Source organism: Aquarana catesbeiana, linkage group LG03 (genome assembly GCF_042186555.1).
Source record: "Aquarana catesbeiana isolate 2022-GZ linkage group LG03, ASM4218655v1, whole genome shotgun sequence".
Classification (NCBI taxonomy): Eukaryota; Metazoa; Chordata; class Amphibia; order Anura; family Ranidae; genus Aquarana; species Aquarana catesbeiana.
The window spans coordinates 208,552,975-208,572,301 of NC_133326.1; the positions used below are offsets into that span (position 1 = coordinate 208,552,975).

General features: G+C 41.6%; 1 protein-coding gene across 3 annotated transcripts in view; it reads right to left on the reverse strand.

Annotated features, from left to right (window-relative positions):
* Positions 1 to 19,327, reverse strand: part of ALG12 (ALG12 alpha-1,6-mannosyltransferase) — an 82,854-nt gene that overhangs the window by 14,538 nt on the left and 48,989 nt on the right. The window contains exons 7-9 of one of the 3 annotated variants that reach the window (XM_073619725.1): positions 18,720 to 18,889; positions 17,130 to 17,205; positions 12,693 to 16,220 (exon numbers count right to left, since the gene is read on the reverse strand). In XM_073619725.1, coding sequence (XP_073475826.1) covers positions 15,881 to 16,220; positions 17,130 to 17,205; positions 18,720 to 18,889 — 586 coding nt within the window. In that variant the 3' untranslated portion in view covers positions 12,693 to 15,880. Of the gene's footprint in view, positions 1 to 12,692; positions 16,221 to 17,129; positions 17,206 to 18,719; positions 18,890 to 19,327 lie in introns of those variants that run through there. The other 2 variants (XM_073619727.1, XM_073619726.1) reach the window with 2 other exon arrangements.

The window sequence follows — 19,327 nt, forward strand, 5'->3', positions numbered from 1 at the left end:
TGGACAGCCTTCCCAGAAGAGTTGAAGCTGTTATAGCTGCAAAGGGTGGGCCAACTCAATATTGAACCCTATGGACTAAAACTGGGTACCATTAAAAGGGTTGTAAACCCTTGTTTTTTGTTTAAATAACAAACATGTCATACTTCCACTGTGCAGTTCGTTTTGCACAGTGGCCCCGATCCACCTCTTCTGGGGTCCCCCAGCAGCGATATCAGCTCCTCCCTGCATCGGTAAACCCCCTAGAAGCATTTTCCCTGGCGGTTACCGTGCGGGCGTGCTCCCGAGTCCCGCTTTTGCATCCATAGGCACAGAATGTCAGACTCGCCCCCCCCCGGTCATTGGATTTGATTAACAGCAGTGGGAGCCAATGGCTGCGCTGCTATTAATCTATCCAATCAAGAGCCTAGACCACGGGCAGAGAGGTAGACCGCGTCTCTGCCGTGGGAACGAACAGGCTCAGGTGAGTAAAACGGGGAGCTGGTCAGTGTTTTTTCACTTTAATGCATCAAGGGTTTACAACCCCTTTGAAGTTGATGTAAAGGCAAGTTGACGTAAAGGCAAGCATCCCAATACTTTTGGTAATATAGTGCATATCTCTGACAGGTGTACTTTCAGGTGACTTATCACACCCAGCACAAAACATAAAACAGCCTCAAGTAAAAGGGGCAAATATATTATTTTTTTATCCAAAAGTTGAGAAATAGTCAAACACAAGATTGATACCTCTCCCTCAGCGCTCATAGAAAAAAATGCTGTTTCAAATAACGTAAGCAGCCACTATAACAATAAAACACTATACCAGAGATATGTTACAGAAAATACCATAACATTAGTAGTGCTAATCAATCACACTCTAATTAAAATTGTGATAAAATGTCCACTTTATAAATAAATTGTGGATAATGAAATGTCCATTAAGAAAAAGTTCATGCAGGATAAAATCCAGTTGATCACCTTCACCACACCGCATGTGTAATACTCCACCAAGGTAATGAACTTACCAGATGGCAATAGATAATACGTTTGTTTTAGTTACAATCCCTGTCAGCAGGCACTGCGTCTCTCCATCTAAGTTGCCGCTCACGCAAGATATAAAATATAGCGATCTATTACAGTCCGATAGACGCCAGCTGATCGCAGATTCTGAGTTACTTTGCTTCTCTCTCTCACAGGACGGCTGCAGTCCGTGAACTTTGTGCCTCCTCGGTGACCGATTGTGAACCAGCCCTAAAAGAGAGATTTCACCAATGGGATTCCATTTTCCTGTGCGATTCACATGCAGTTCTGTGTGGTTCATTTTGATTGGGCTGAAATCGCGAATCGAACAAATTGGGATATAGAGGAACATTTCATGTTTGGTTTAAAAACAAAGTCTCAGAAGTCTCTGCCTTTCCCAACCTTAGAGGGAACGTATATTGTAATTTATTCTCAAGGAGTAGCAGCAAAGATTTCCCACTACGGTCTAGAGATCATCAGGAAGGGTTCAGCTTACATCTATACCATTACTCACCATGAGGCCTGCTCTTTCCTTAATGGGTTTATAAGTGCAGGACCCTGTCTGTAAGATCTCAGTGTCTCCTGGTTTCCCATATTGAGGGGAGCACCTTTGGCGAGCTCCTCTACAATATTCTTTACTTAGGACAATATACGTTCCCTCTAAGGTTGGGTGGAAAGGCAGAGACTTGTGAGACTTTGTTTCTAAACCAAGCATGAAATGTTCCTCTATATCCCAATTTGATCGATTTGTGATTTTAGCCCATTCAAAAATAACTGCACAGAACTGCAAGTGAATCGCACAGGAAAATGGAGTCCCATTGTGAACCAGCCCTAAAAGAGATTTCACCAGTCACCAAGGAGGCACAAAGTTCACTGACTGTAGCTGTCCTGTGAGAGAGAGAAAGAACGTTCTGAGAGAAGCAAAGTAACTCAGATTCTGCGATCAGCTGGCGTCTATCGGACTGTAATAGATCCTATATTTTATATCTCGCGGTGAGTGGCAACTTAGATGGAGAGACGCAGTGCCTGCTGACAGGGATTGTAACTAAAACACAAGCGTATTATCTATTGCCATCTGGTAAGTTCATTACCTTGGGGGAGTATTACACACGCGGTGTGGTGAATGTGATCAACTGGATTTTATCCTGCATGAAGTTTTTCTTGATGGACATTTCATTATCCACAATTTATTTATAAAGTGGACTTTTTATCACAATTTTAGAGTGTAATTGATTAGCGCTACTATTGTTATGGTATTTTCTGTAACATATCTCTGGTATATTACTTTTAAAGGTAAACATGATTACTTGAATATTTGGTGTTCAAATTCTTGAATAGGCTCAGTTGTGTCTGGTTCTCTAAGTTACATTACAAAATGTTATGTAGCTACCTAGGCACACTGGCACTAACAATTTCATCATAGCCGGACAGACTGAAAAATATGCTCAGACTAATTATCACTTCCCCTAATATGCTGATCTTTGGTTCAAATCATTAATCTACACCCCAGGGACAACCAGTGCCAGCATTTTTTACTTTTTTTACTATGGAAAATGTTCACCTGTCTCTAGTTTCATACCTTTAATTGTAAGGCAGTGGCATTTTGAGATTTGTTTTATTAGTGTTACAGCTTCAGTGTACAAGACCTAATGATTGTTTAGCAACCATCAATGACTTTGGCTGATTCTTTATGAAAGGGAATTCCCCAGGACAAGCTACAGTGGATATAAAAAGTCTACACACATGTGTTGCGTTTGTTAAAAATATGATTTTGTTTATATTAATCAGACATAAGATAAATGGGACAATATTACAATAGTGAGTCGGTCCGATTACTGTCAGTTTTTTGGCTCGAGTAGATATCTCAAACAAATGCTGTTTTATACAATGGGGGTAGATATCATTGTTGTATTCAACTGACAGTTCAATTAACAGGCTATTGTCTCTAAAGCTACAGTAAAGAAGTAAGACGTTACTTGTTTGAGATTCTTTCAGCTTTCAAACTGGAAGAATGACTGTTAAATTACTGTCTTGGTTTGAGTAGACAATGGTACGTAGATACCATTTTTGTATTCAATTGACAGTTTTCAACAGTCCATTGTTTCTACAGCTACAGTAAACAGGTATGTTTTCTGTTGTTTGGTAACTATGGTAAACAGCCTGACACATAAAAGGGGTGAGTAGAGACACACACACACACCATGATGCTGTAACATCTGAAGCCACTCATGATAGAAGAAACTTGCCTGATGCTCCAGGAGAATCGTTGCCAATGGAGATCACGAACATACAGTAACAGAAGATAAGTAACCTTTAGGTGTATTTGTACTATTAGAGACCATAGGCTGTTCAGTTTGCTAGGCATTTTGCTTGTTATAGATAACTGTCAGTCTTGTATTGCTAATATTATAATAGTTTTGTATGTACAGCATCTTTGTATAGTAAAGCACAATTACACACTGCAGAAATCTCAGCTTCCTTGCTTATACCACAGAGTAACCTTGCTAGATAGAAGCAAGCAAAACATTTGGGGGCTCGTCCGGGATCTGTGCTATAATTCAATTGAAGCAGACCTGTTTTTCTGTAGTTTGTTGTGTAATTTGTGCTAGGTAAAATGCTGCGTAAGCTGTTTAGGAAAAGCAAGGCTGCAGAGGGTTCTGGTGGCCAGAAGGAAGTGTGCAGCTTACCGATGGGCCAGAGACAATGAGTGGGAGCCTCTTGCTAAAGAATTTGTGAAGTATGCTTCTCCCTTGAAGCTTACTTGGAGTGATAAAGTCTCAGATCACTTTGTAGATTTTAGCCTTAAGGGGTTGGATTTAAGTAAAAAAGAGAAGAGGACAGTGTCCACAGTGGGCTGGTATTTCCTTAATGCCATTTACACTGAATCACAGAGAAGGGAGAAGGCAGAGGCAGAAGTTAAGGTATTAAAAGACCAGCTAGCAGTTGCTTCAGAGTGTGTGCGTTCAACTGCTAGTCGGGCTGATGATTTGCAAGATCGGTGTGCAGCCCTCATGACCAAATCAATTAATGCCTTAAGGAAAAGGAAGGGTCATAAACCTGTTAGTAAAGCCAGGGTACGTGCCATTGTCACATCCCAAAATTGGGATTGTGAGGATGTGATCTCCTCAAATGATAGTGAGGATGAAGAGATAGAGTTTGATATTTCGCATGATGATCTGCTAGTGCGAAAGAAAAAGTATGCCAGACCTCTCATTACTAAGCATAGGAAACGGCAACATGATAGAGAGGATATGGCAGATGGGGAGGTGCATTATCGCAACCCCAGAGATGTTGAATTTGAAGAAGTACGGGAGTTTACACAAACTTAACTCCATGAGCTGGCAAAACAATACAAACATAGGTCTTGGGAGCCCCTATTGACCTGGCTCCTATGCTTATGGGATGAAGGGGCAGTCAGTGTTGTTTTGTCAGGTAAGGAAGCAGTGACTATGGGAGTGTTAACCCATGATCCACAGTTGCGTGAGGCAATACGAAAAGCCCGAGAGTTTAGCGTGAATTTTTCACTGTTGGACCTCGTGAGAGATGGAATAGTCCGAGTATACGCTAGTCCTACTGACCTGGAAAATACCTACTCATGGAGAGCAATAGGAGAGGGTATTTCCAGGTTACGTGAAATGGGTTGTATAACCGGATAAAATAAGTTTCCAGAATGGATGGGTCCAGATATGGAACTCTTTACTTCTGCTCTGCGCTCTAAGCTGATGAAGTCTGCGCCATTTAATCTCAAGGCTCCATTATTGTCCTTGTTGGGAGGCCTGGGGTTAAACAGCAAGATTCATGAAGCCACAACCCTTTTAAGCCAGTTGGGGGAGCTAGAGGAGACTAAAACAAAACCTGTCAGAGCAGTAGATAAGGTCAAGGTCAGACAGGAAGAATACAAGCAGAAAAGAACAGAGAAGAAAGGGAATGGGGTAGAGAAGACAGGAGGTGAAGAGAAAACCAGGCTTGTTATTTCTAAGAAAGAAATGTGGGTGGACCTATTAAAGGCAGGAGTACCTAAAGATGAGATAGATGGGATTTCTACTGCAGAAATGCTGAAGAGGTGGAAACATTTAGTAGAGAAAACTGTCAGGGTTAGAGAAGTGAAGGTAAGTGAAGCTAACATCAGCCTAGAGGAAACAGAACAGACCCCTCCTGTTAGCCCCAAACCAATTCCCAAAATTGAACATGAACCCAAACCCAAATCCCTTTATCCTGGGGAGGAATTAGAGAGAATCAGAAAAGGGGATTGGGAGGTTCCTTATCCTTTATGAAGGGAAGGGGAGTCTCCGTAATAGCCGTGAGGGCAGTGACATCAGGAGACCGACGCCCATATGCACCTGTCACTGTATGGTGGGGGAAGTCATCTTCTCCTACACATGTAATGGCTTTAGTTGATAGCGGAGCTGAAGTTACACTTTTGCAAGGAAATCCTTCCCATCACAAAGGAGAATTGATTTATGTAGAAGGTTTGGGAGGGAAAACTACATCAGCAGTTAGGATACGGGTGAAATTGGCTATTGGCAAGGGATCAGGATTTATGACAAATGTTTTGGTATCAGAGTTACCCGAAAATATTCTTGGGATGGATGTACTTCAAGGTCAGTCAATTCAGACTGAAAGAGGTACATTCACATTCGGGTATCCTGATAAAGCATATCTGGTTAAGGCAGTGAAGGCTGTGGTCAGAGGTCATGCGAAATGGACCCCTGTCTACATTCCTCCACCAGAGAAGCCAGTCTGTCTCAAGCAGTACAGAGTTCCTGGAGGCCACAAAGAAATTGGGGAGACTATTCAAGAACTGTTGAGAGTAAAGATCCTTAGACCTGCTGTAAGTCCTTTCTCGTCTCTGGTGTTCTCAGTAAAGCAACCTGATGGGACATATAGAACGACTGTGGATTACAGAGGTCTAAACAAAGTGGCACCTCCATTGAAGTCAGCTGTACCAGATATGATCTCAATTGTTGAGAAAACTGCTAAAAATGCGGTAGAATATCATGCTGTGATAGACCTGGCTAATGCTTTCTTTTCAATTTTGATAGACCCAGAGTGTCAAGACCAGTTTGCTATGGTGTGGGACGGCTGCCAGTACACTTTCACCGTGCTTCCTGAAGACTATGTTCATTCTCCAACGATTTGTCATGGACTGATTGCCCGAGATTTAAGTACCCTGAGTTTGAAAGTCGCTGTGTTTCACTACATTGATGACATCATGAATCTCTGGGACAAAAGAAGATGTAACTGAAGCACTGCACCTGCTGATAGAGCACTTGGAGAACAGAGGGTGGGCTATCAACAGAGGCAAAGTCCACAGAAGTGAAATTCCTAGGAATGATGTGGACTGGGCCGCAGAGAAAAATTCCAGAGACAGTTGTGCAAACTATTCAGGCTGTCGCCCCCTACTACCAAAGAGCAGGCACAGAAGTTCATTGGAGTTGTGGGGTTCTGGAGATCGTTCATCCCACATCTTTGACTGGTTCTGAGGCCTATATATAATGTCACCAGAAAAAAGACTGAGTTCTCATGGGGTTCAGAGCAGCGGACTGCATTCCTGGCTGCTAAAGAAGCTATTTTGCAGCATCAGGGATTAGGACCCGTGAGACAAGGAGTACCATTTCAGCTGGATGTAGTGGAGCAGAATGGTACCATATCTTGGAGTCTGTGGCAGCCAAATGAAAAGAAAGGACTGAGAGCAATACCCATTGGATTTTGGTCCAAACAACTGACAGGGGCACAGAAGAGATACACGCCCCTAGAGAAGTACCTGTTTGGGGCCTACACAGACTTTCAACATGTAGAGACCATTACAGGAAAGGACACAGTCACCATCCATACTGCATTGCCAATAGCAGGATGGGTGAGAGATAATGGACTGGCCACTAGGGCAGCTGTAGCCCAGAACCAGACACTGATGAAATGGAAGTGGTACCTTCAAGAAAGAGGGGGTATTGCAGCTGGGGATGTTAGAGACAATTCAGAACAGTTGGCTGGGCTTGTCACTTTTACCAGCACCCGGTCAGAAGAAGAAATTCCTGTGCTGCAGTCATCCCCCATTCAAGAGGCTCCAGCCTTTGAATCTCTGTCAGAAGACATAAAGGAGTCAGCGTGGTTTACTGATGGTTCAGCCATAGTCACCCCGTCTGGACGTAAATGGACAGCAGCAGCCTACAACCCAAGTACAGACACAGTGCTGCAGGAGACCGGAAATTGGAGGGTCCAGTCAGTATTCAGAGTTGAAAGCTGTGGTGATGACTTTACAGGAGGATCCTTCTTCCCATGTCACTATCTACACTGACAGCTGGGCAGTTTTTAAAGGACTGACAACTTGGATGCCCACGTGGAAGTCCAATGAATGGATGATTCATGGAAAGGTGGTGTGGGGAGGCAAGGAAGTCTGAGACTACATCTGGAAGGAAGCTCATTCCCGCACCATAAAAGTGGGGCATGTTGATGCACATGTGCCCCTAGTCCCAGACTTTGAGAACTATAACAGAGTTGCAGATGAAATCGCCAAAGTGAAGGCAGTTGTGCCAATTGATCCCGTCTTGATGAACGTGGCCAACTGGGCCCATAAGCAATCTGGAGATTTGGGGCAGAAAGCAACATATGAATGGGCACAGCAGATAGGATTGCCTATATCCATGGACATGATAAAGACTGTAATAGGGAACTGTACAGTGTGTGGAGAAGTGCGACAATGGCCATTGCAAAAGTACTCCACCGGGTCGATTAAGGGGGGTGAGAGGCCTGCAGGGATCTGGCAGATCGATTTCATCGGTCCCCTGCCCCAGGGAAATAATGGACTGAGATATTGTTGCACTGCAGTGGACACCTATTCAGGACTTATGCTTGTTCATCCCTGCAAACGTGCAGATCAAGCCGCAACGCTTCAACTGCTCCAGAAACTTGTCGTTGCTTATGGTTGTCCCAAACAAGTCCAAAGTGATAACGGCTCACACTTCACTGGATCAACAGTACAGCAGTGGGCCAAAGATTCTGGAGTTTACTGGTTGTGCCACATCCCATACCATCCACAGGCAGCTGGTTTGATTGAAAGATACAACGGGCTATTGAAGGACCAGATACGCAAACTTACACCCACACATACACTAAGGGGGTGGGATCGGGTCCTCATACAGGCTGTCATGTTGTTAAATTATAGGCCAATAGTCAAAAGCACCCCATATGAGAGGATGGTAGGGGCTGGGGCACAGATTTCACAGCTGGAGTTCAGAGTTCAGTATTTATGTAAGGTTCCTGAAAGAACAGGGCTTAACAGATACCATGTTACTGCTTCCCATGACATAGAAACCAAGAGTGATGTATCTGAAGCTGAAGCCTATCTAGGAATGAGAGGGAATCTGGCAGGAAGGTTTGAAGTTACATTTGCATTGACAGATGAGCTTCAAGACAGTGGCTGGGACTCTGACTGGTTAGTGGATACTTCTCAGCAAGAGTGGAAAGCGAGGCTACATAACAGCAAACCTTCCAAAATAAACAGTAGTGATCTTCTGGGAAATATCAGTATATTTCCTCTCCTCCCTATTGATGTTCTTTGGGAGGGTCAGAAGTGGGTACAGGCAGGGGGCAAAGTGTTAGTCAGATATCCAGGCAAGGAGCCACTTAGAGGAGAGATTTTAGCTGAAGGTCCTGGATCTACTGTTTATGTATTATTAGAAGGAGCAGATAATCTGCTTTGTTTTCCACTCCACAGGCTGACTCCGATTTGATCCATAGGACATGATGGAAAGAATGACGAAAGATCGCAAGAGCTGTGGAGAGCAAGGCCTTTGATGTATTAAAAGCCTGGACTTGTTTCTAAAGAACTTTAGAATGGACTCTCTAATGAACTTTTAAAGACTGAAACACCTTCTCAATTACAGAAACATGGGAGGTGTTGCATTCAAGGAAAATGAATGTTTAAAATCAGTTTTCATAGTAATGAAGTCATTTTCCGTATGGAGTCTGAAAGAAAAAAAAAAAAATCTAGGGCGGAATGTGTTGCATTTGTTAAAAATATGATTTTGTTTATATTAATCAGACATAAGATAAATGGGACAATATTACAATAGTGAGTTGGTCAGATTACTGTCAGTTTTTTGGCTTGAGTAGATTTCTCAAACAAATGCTGTTTTATACAATGGGGGTAGATATCATTGTTGTATTCAATTGACAGTTCAATTAACAGGCTATTGTCTCTATACAGGGGGTCCCCGGGTTACAAACAAGATAGGGACTTTAGGTTTGTTCTTAAGTTGAATCTGTTTGTAAGTCGGAACAGGTAAATTTTTTAAGTGTAGCTCCAGCCAAAAAATCTATTTTTAAGTTTTTTAGATAGTCTAGGGAAGGGTTATCACCCCTGTAACATATGTTTTGCTGTCTGTGCCCCTGTTCAGAAGATTTCACATCACTTTCTGTCCCAATGACAATTGGATTTTGAAAATTTGGGGTTATTAGGGAAACAAGGATTGGTGATAAAGCATCAGTGGAGACACCTTTTTGGCCATATTAACTCTTACAGGAGTGAATTTCCCTTCCTAGGGGTAGATTTCCTCTCACTTCCTGGTGCCTCCCTCCGTTTGTAAGTAGGAGTCGTTTGTAAGTCGGATGTTTGTAAGTAGGGGACCCTCTGTAGCTACAGTAAACAAGTAAGACATTACTTGTTTGAGATTCTTTCAGCTTTCAAACTGGAAGAATGACTGTTAAATTACTGTCTTGGTTTGAGTAGACAACGGTACGTAGATACCATTTTTGTATTCAATTGACAGTTTTCAACAGTCCATTGTTTCTACAGCTACAGTAAACAGGTATGTTTTCTGTTGTTTGGTAACTATGGTAAACAGCCTGACACATAAAAGGGGTGAGTAGAGACACACACAGACAGACACACCATGATGCTGTAACATCTGAAGCCACTCATGATAGAAGAAACTTGCCTGATGCTCCAGGAGAATCGTTGCCAATGGAGATCACGAACATACAGTAACAGAAGATAAGTAACCTTTAAGTGTATTTGTACTTTAATAGACCATAGGCTGTTCAGTTTGCTAGGCATTTTGCTTGTTATAGATATCTGTCAGTCTTGTATTGTATTCCTAATATTGTAATAGTTTTGTATGTACAGCATCTTTGTATAGTAAAGCACATTTACACAGTGCAGAAATCTCAGCTACCTTGCTTATACCACAGAGTAACCTTGCTAGATAGACGCAAGCAAAACAACACACCTGTTAAAATGTCAGGTTTCTGTAATGTAAAAAAATGAGACAGAAATTATTTCAGAACTTTTTTTCCACCTTTAGGCTCTGCTTCCACTACTGCGAGTTGTTGTGTGACTTGACACATGTGAAGTTGCATGACAAGTCAAAATCCATGTATTTCAATGGTACCCATTCTAATTGGTACGACTCAAGTCGCATCGACTCCAAAAAAGATTTTTGCACTACTTTGTTCCGTCTTCGGTTTGACTTGTTCTCCATAGAAAGTAATTAAGTTGCAATGCAGTGGCATGTACATCTATGTCACCGTGACTTTGTTGCGACTTCCACAGAAATCTGCGGAAGCACATGATCTCGGTTCCTCCCAAATAAATCACTTCCTATATGGATGTACGCGAGTGTGGAAGACAGCAGGAAGCATGCCTAGGGCTAGAAAGAACAAGCAACAAGTTCATGACAATGAAGAAATCATTCAGCTTGTCAGACAACGTCTGGCAATATATGACCTCGGAGATCCATGTTACAAGGATCATGTAAAGGAGAGAGCATGGTTGGAATATATATATATATATATATATATATATATATATATATAATGTTACCTGGCACTCTTTATCAGCTACAGAACGGTCTGCAAAAAGCAAGTGGTTGATATATGCTGCTTAGCACTTTGCGGTTTGCACCTATTTAAATGTGCAGTAACCTCTAGCAACCAATGGGTGTGTGGTAATAATGTGCAGTAACCTCTAGCAACCAATGGGTGTGTGGTAATAATGTGCAGTAACCTCTAGCAACCAATTGGTGTGTGGTAATAATGTGCACTGTTTTCTTGGTGGGGACTGCTTCTCCTGCTGGGAGATCACAATGGTTTGGCAGGAGGGAATCCCCTGTCAACACTGTCTGTGTGTTGATGGTGGAATTTAGCTAGTTTCTTTCCTGCAACCTGTGGCTACAGGAAAGTTAATCTGTGTGTGTGTGTGTGTGTGTGTGTGTGTGTGTCCCCAAATAATATTTGCTGGTCCAAACAATATTAAAAATGGCCCTGACGACATCCTTCAGCACATCACAAATTCTGCAGGTGTCATGGATAATATAGCTTGCGGTTGTTTTCCCACCATCAACATCAATTATGCAGCCTAGTAAATGAATTACCTATGGCCAGTTAATAAAGAAAAACATTTTGAACTTGGTATTGTCTTTATATTTAGCAGTGCATTCGTTACAAACTTGATGGAGAAGACGGTTACAGCCGGTACCTACGAAAATTAAAAGGAAGGAAGGAGTGGTTCCGGCTCAAAAAGAATAGCCCCATATGCCCATGCCGGGGATCTCGGATTTTTAAAACCGGTGTTGGAAATGCGAGAGTAAGTTATCAGCAGGCATATTTGCAGAATTTGACACATACAATTGTAATGCTTTCTTTAAAAATGTGTTATTCATATTTCAAAACCCAAGCAAGCTGGGAAGACAGCACGCAGGGTTTGCCACCAGAAGATGAGTCAGAGGAGGCTGCTGCGGAGGAAGACACTGTTGACAAGGAACTGTTCGTAGATGAAAGAAGGTCATCAACAAACTCCATGAATGAGGAGGGGGCTGAACCAGGGCCTAGCAATGTCTCTAGGCCTTTGCGAAGATCTACAAGGGGAAGTGCCAGGGCTGGGAAACCTATGGATAAAATCTTACATGTGGTCAGTGAGATGTCCACTAAAATGGCTGAAAACCAGTGTGAAGACACAGCATTTCTCACTATAATTTTAGGCATATGTATACAGGTCCCCCGAGAGAAAAAATATGCACTCAGGATGGCTCTGATGACAACTGCTAAGTCCTTTGTGGGTGAGGAGCCAACAACATCCTCAGCATATATGCAACCCCCCCATATCCCCCTTATCAGCAGTACCCTCACTTTCCAAGTACATAGTATGCCCCACCAATAAACCGCCCATACTGTGATGAGTATGGTAATATGCTGAATCCCTCAAGGCCATGCATGTTACATCCAATTCCTGCCCCCAGTACCTCCACCCTTGGCCCCCCGACCACTCACCAACTTATACAGCCTACACCCAGTCAGGTCCTGCCTTTTTCTGGAAAGGCAATACTACCCAGGAACATCAGTGGACCATCCACTAGTTCAGGTTCTGGGACCACTGAAACAAAAACATACCACCAATTGTAAGGTTTTGTTATTTTTTTGGTGTTGTTTTGATACCTGTTCGTTTATGTTTCTTTGTTGTGGTTGCCAAAACAACAACCCAAAAATGGTGTAGTTCAAAGAAAAAAAACAAAAAACAAAAAAAAAAAAACAAAAACTTATTTTTGTTGCATTCTTGCACTAAGATTTTGCTGCTAAAAAATATCCTGATTCTATATTGTTATTTTTTTGTATGCTTTTTTGGTGTTGTTCATTTAATTGTTAATATGTTCATTTATTTTTCTTTGTTGTGATTGGCAAAAATAAACAGCCAAAAAATGGTGTAGTTCACCGAAAACAAACTTTATTTTTGGTGCATTCTTGCAAATAAAAAAATTTCTTGTTACATTATGTTTTTTTTAATTATTCCTTTTTTTTGGTTAAAGACCTGTTATTCAGAATTTGAATGCAATTACACATAACAGACATATAAATAATAATCAAAAATAAAATGTGTGACATACATTATGCAATAGCATCCTGCTGCCACTGTGCACCCTTCATATCATGCATGAGGGAATCTTCAAAAAGGTACCCATCACAAATTCGGACACATGCTGATTTTACCGCAGATATTGCATTCTCCATTTTCAAATTTATAGGTGTATGTAGAAACCGCCACTTGTTAGATAAAATGCCAAAAGCACAACTCGTCTTGCTCTCGTTAAGCAGTAGTTAAAGATTCTCTTTTCTTCACTCAGAGACCAATTGGCATAAGGCCTTAGTAGATGGCCACTGAGAGCAAAGGCCTCATACCCAACATAAATGGCAGTGGCGGCCCATTTGTCCCTGGCAGGTCCAGGCCATTTACCCTCAACATTCTTTCAAAAGATGATTGTGCAAAAATACTGGAGTCTGAGCTGCTGCCGTACCATCCTATGTCTATATATCTAAAACAATACTTGGCATCAACCACTGGTAGTAAGACAAACAAAAAAAAAATGTAATATACAGTGCCTTGCAAAAGTATTCACCCCCTTGGCATTTTTTGTGTTTTGTTGCCTCACAAACTGGAATTAACATGGATTGAGGATTTGCATCATTTACAAAACATGCCCACAACTTTGATTTTTTTTTTATTGTGGAGCAAATAGGACAAAATAACAGAAAAAGTCAATGTGCATAACTATACACCCCCTTAAAGTCAATACTTTGTAGAGCCACCTTTTGAGGCTATCACAGCTCCAAGTCTCTTTGGATAAGTCTCTTTGAGTTTACCACATCTTACCACTGGGATTTTTGCCCATTCCTCCTTGCAAAACTGCTCCAGCACCTTCAAGTTGGATGGTTTGCGCTTGTGAACAGCAATCTTTAAGTCTGACCACAGATTTTCTATTGGATTGAGGTCTGGACTTTGACGAGGCCATTTCAACACATTTACACGTTTCCCCTTAAACCACCCAAGTTTTGCTTTAGGAGTGTGTTTGGGGTCACTGTCCTGCTGGAAGGTGAACCTCTGTCCTAGCCTCAAATCACACACAGGGTGGTACAGGTTTTGCTCATGAATATCCCTGTATTTAGCACCATCCATCTTTCCCTCAACTCTGACCAGTTTCCCAGTTCTGACTGCTGAAAAACATCCCCACAGCATGATGCTGCCGCTACCATGTATCACTGTGGGGTGATGTGTTAGGTTTGCACCAGACATAGTGTTTTCTTTGATGGCCAAGAAATAAAATTTTAGTCTCATCAGACCAGAGCACCTTCCTCCATACATTTTGGAAGTCTCCCACATGCCTTTTCACAAACTCAAACCTGCTATTTTGTTTTTTGCTGAAAGTAATGGCTTTTTTCTGGCCACTCTGCCATAAAGCCCAACTCTATGGAGCGTACGGCCTATTGTTGTCCTATGTACAGATACTCCAGTCTCTGCTGTGGAACTCTGCAGCTCCTCCAGGGTTACCTTAGGTCTCTGTGCTCCTAGGGATCATCAAAGATTTGGATATTTTTTTATAACCTAAACCTGACTTGTACTTCTCAACAACATTGTCCCTTACTTGTTTGGAGAGTTCCTTGGTCTTCATGGCAGTGTTTGATAAGTGGTGCCTCTTGCTTAGGTGTTGCAGCCTCTGGGGCCTTTCAAAAAGGTGCGTTTATGTAATGACAGATCATGTGACACTTAGATTGGACACAGGTGAACATCATTTCACTAATTATGTGACTTCTGAAGGCAATTGGTTGCACCAGAACTATGGGCTTCATAACAAAGGGGGTAAATACATACGCACATGCCAATTATCAGTTTTTTATTTCTGAAAAATAGTTTTATGTATATATTTTTCTAATTTTACTTCACCAACGTAGACTATTGTGTTCTGATCCATCACATATAATTCAGATTGAACTAAAGGCGGTAATGTAACAAAATAGGTAAAAAGCCAAGGGGTGAATACTTTTGCAAGGCACTGTATATAGGTCATCATAAAGGACCCCAAACTGGTCTCTCCCTACCCTTTGGGCGATGACGAAATGGATCCAAAACCTAAGACTTCTCCTCCTCCGGTTATCTTCTTCTTCATCTATTATTGCTGCTACAGCAGCCATAATGACTGCATAGCCAACATGTTTGCTAAGCACTATACAACACATGACAACGAATGAGGAAGGGGAAAATGACTGAGCAGGGATAAGGAATTACATCACAATGACTAAATCGCACATCAAAGTCGCAGAAAGTCGTTTGTAAAGTCACGTCATATCCCAACAAAAATCGCATCGTAAAGTTGCACTGTAAATCGCGTGACTTTGGGGTCGCAATAGTGGAAACCTAGCCTTAATGTGACCTATAAACTGTACAACAAACTGAAATCTTTTAGGTGGAGGGAAATAAAAATAAAAAAAAAATATGGTTGCATAAGTGTGCACACCCTTAAACTAATACTTTGTTGAAGCACCTTTTGCTTTTATTACAGCACTTAGTGTTTTTGGGTATGAGTCTATCAGCATGGCACATCTGGACTTGGCAATATTTGCCCACTCTTCTTTGCAAAAACACTCCAAATCTGTCAGATTGCGAGGGCATCTCCTGTGCACAGCCCTCTTCAGATCACCCCACAGATTTTCAATCAGATTCAGGTGTGGGCTCTGGTTGTGCCATTCCAAAACATTAATCTTCTTCTGGTGAAGCCATTCCTTTGTTGAGTTGGATGTATGCTTTGGGTCATTGTCATGCTGAAAGATGAAGTTCCTCTTCATGTTCAGCTTTCTAGCAGAGGCCTGAAGTTTTTGTGCCAATATTGACTTGTATTTAGAACTGTTCATAATTCCCTCTACCTTGACTAAGGCCCCTGTTCCAGCTGAAGAAAAACACCCCCAAAGCATGATGCTGCCACCCCCATGCTTCACGGTGGTTATGGTGTTCTTTTGGTGATGTGCAGTGTTGTTTTTGCGCCAAACATATCTTTTGGAATTATGGCTAAAAAGTTCAGCTTGGATTTTTTTCTTGATAAGAAAAGGCTTCAGTCTTGCCACTCTACCCCATAGCCCAGACATATGAAGAATAAGGGAGATTGTTGCCGCATGTACCACACAACCAGTACTTGCCAGATATTCCTGCCTTTAATGTTGCTGTAGGCCTCTTGGCAGCCTCCCCGACCAGTTTTCTTCTCGTCTTTTCATCAATTTTGGAGAGACTTCCAGTTCTTGGTAATGTCACTGTTGTGCCATATTTTCTCCACTTGATAATGACTGTCTTTACTGTGTTCCATGGTATATCTTTTGTACCCTTCTCCTGACTGATACTTTTTAACAATGAGATCCCTCTGATGCTTTGGAAGCTCTCTGCAGACCATGGCTTTTGCTGTAGGATGAGACTAAGAAAATGTCAGGTAAGACCTACTAGAACAGCTGAACCCTATTTTGAGTTAATCAGCGTTAATCAGTTTGAATGTGATTGCTTAATTCTGAACACAGCTACATCCCCAGTTATAAGTGGGTGTGCACACTTATGCAACCACATTATTTTAGTTTTTATTTTTACTCCCCCCCCCCCCCAAAAAAAAAAAGATTTCAGTTTGTTTTTCAATTGAGTTGTACAGTTTATAGGTCACATTAAAGGTGTTAAAAGTCACAGAAACCTGACATTTAACAGGTGTAGACGTTTTATATCCACTGTAAGTATCCTTGGTCCTAAGAGCTGCTACTCAATGCAATACAAAAGCTGGGGTTCTGCAGCAAAAGCCAGGGTGTTGCATAGGATGGTGGCTTCCACTTTGTGTCTAAGGCTGGCCATAAATGGTGCAAATTTCTTTGAAGTTCACACAATTCATCCATCAATACAAACAGTGTTGACAGGGAAATCAGCAACTGTCCTCTCCCGGCGAGGAGGCAGGGGAAGCGTCCCTGCCGGGAGAAGGCAGTGATCATCGCTAGTGGCTATAGCAGCCGCTAGCCAAAATCGCAAGAGAACCCGGCATACTGGTTGTACCCTTAGTACATTCAGTCTGCCCATTAACGGTTTGAACCATGTATGGTTGGCCTAAGGAAAGGATGGCTAGCCACTAATTGCCCGTAATCAAGCAGATGTCCAGCAGAGGACAGGCACAGCAACAAGAATTCTAGTTAGAGCCTGTAAATTGCAGCCACAGATCCTTCATGGTTTCATCTGCTTAGAGTACTAAGGGACAAAACAGTATGGCGAGTCCCTTTCAAACTAGAATTGCTTCACAAATTGCAAAAATAAAACAACTTTTTTAAAAAATATTTTAAATATTACCATATACCTCCAGTGTGAGTGAAATTGTAGGAATCGTGAAACTCCAGTTTGGGCAGCTGCTACATCTATATGTACAGATACATCTAAAAAAACATAAAATAAAAAGTCTCAATCTTCAACTAATACGTTAACCACATCCGTATTTGCCATCATTTAAGAAAAAAAATTCTAATTTACTAATTTATATTTTTTTGGCAGGCAAAGGGGGCACAGGTCTTTTTATGGTGGTAACTTCTATTTGAATTACTTAATTTTTATTTTAAAAAGGCATTATTTTAAAAAGGCAAAAATAAGTAAAAAATAATACACTGGGTTTAAATTTTTAGCAGCGAAAGTTTTAAAACTAGTATTACTATAGGTACAAAGTACACATTTTATTTTTCTTTGTCCAGTTTATCACAAGACCAGAATGATCTGGTACAAAGCTTAGCAAGGAAATAAAAGGGGTTTTGTTAAAATCTGTGTTTAAAGGATAAGTTCACCTTTGGAACATGTTACACGTTCCACCCATTTTTAGGATGGCACATGTAATGTGTTCCAGCACCTGCAGCCTCTCCCCTTGACCCCCCGTGACAGTAGGCGGGGGATCCACTCCCCGCACTCGCTGACACAATTTGACAACAGTGTGACTGTGCGGAGCTCCACCCACACAGCCACATCCTTCATTCACAGTTTCCTGTAAATGAATGCTAACAAGTTTCGTCCACCATTGCGGCTGACAACTTGCAGGTCTCAATGAACTACAAGGGTGCTGGTAAGCTTCCTTGTAGTCCATTGATCATCCTGCTCTCAGGTAACTGCCTGCCATTACGAGGTATGTGCAGACAGCTATGCTAAAGTCTGCAGGAGCCTAAGATTGCACCTGTGATTTTCTGACCGTGTTTGCAATGCTCTGCAGGCTACTTAGAAAAGGAAAAAAAAGTGACAGAGACACAGTTAAGGGCATGTTCATACCGGGAATCATACAGGAACGCGTTGTACGCTCTTGGGCGATTCACATGCAGTCCTGTGTGGTGCGACTTCAGCTCATTTATTTTGAATGGGCTGAAATTGCACCACACCAAAAGTAGCGCATGCACTACATTTGGAAACTCACTGCAACAGGATCACGTGGTACTTCTGTACCATAAGATCCAGTGCAGGCAGACGCACTGCGTTTGGGGTGTCATTAACAATATTGACACCTGCTGTAGATCACAACTGCAGTGCGTTTTGAATGCAGTATGGTAAATGCACACCGAACGTGGGTTTTCCATACTGCATTCTGGTGTAAACTGGACCTAACAGTTGTTTTATAGCAGTAAATTACAATGTAGGAAACCGTTGCATTATTTCCACAATTGATATTGTAATAAGCTATTACAATGATACTGTAACGAGAGGCTCTCATAGGGGCACCTGTGCATACACTACAAGCTTGGCTGTCAAAATGGTCAATTAAGGGAGTTGCAATCACACAGTAGGGACTGAGGTGTTTGTGGGACTTACTATGTACGCCCTGCCCCATAGGTTTAACTTAAATCTAGTTTGATTTACAAGTGGTTAAATCAATATGATGTATCAAGGAAAATCAACATATCTAGAAAAAAAACCATACCTGTTGAAGGGTTCACAAGTTTATGTAAGGTATCCATTGCAACACCTCCAGGATAATTGAAATGGCACACATATAAAGATCCTGCAGAGTAGGTTGCATTACCCAGAAAATGTGCTATTACACATAAAGATCCAAATTTAAATAGCCAAGATTTATGGTAGTTCTGGAATCTAAAAAATAGTAACAAACAATCATGTGATAGAATTCAAAGGAACTACTCAACAAGTCTCCAATAAAATATAAGAAATTAAACGTGTGTACTGCACAAAAGGATTTATGTATTGCATCCTTTAGGACCACCTACTGGTAACCTGATAATGGGAGTCTCAATTAAAACATATCTTCCTGAAGAGCCTCAGGTCTTAATTTAACAAGGAAATTAAGCATTGTTCCAACTTTACTACTGACTGATTTGCAGTTGACCCTTGATCGTGAACACTGAAACTATCAGCACTAGATTTCTGTAAGCCACCACAGCTGTGCCAAATATGGCAGCATTTAACGTACTTTTGCAGGGTCCGATTTCATAGTCTATGGCAATAGGATTTTTTTTTTCTTTATGGAGGCATCACACCACTTGAGGCCAGGTGAAATTTTAAAATAGTGCT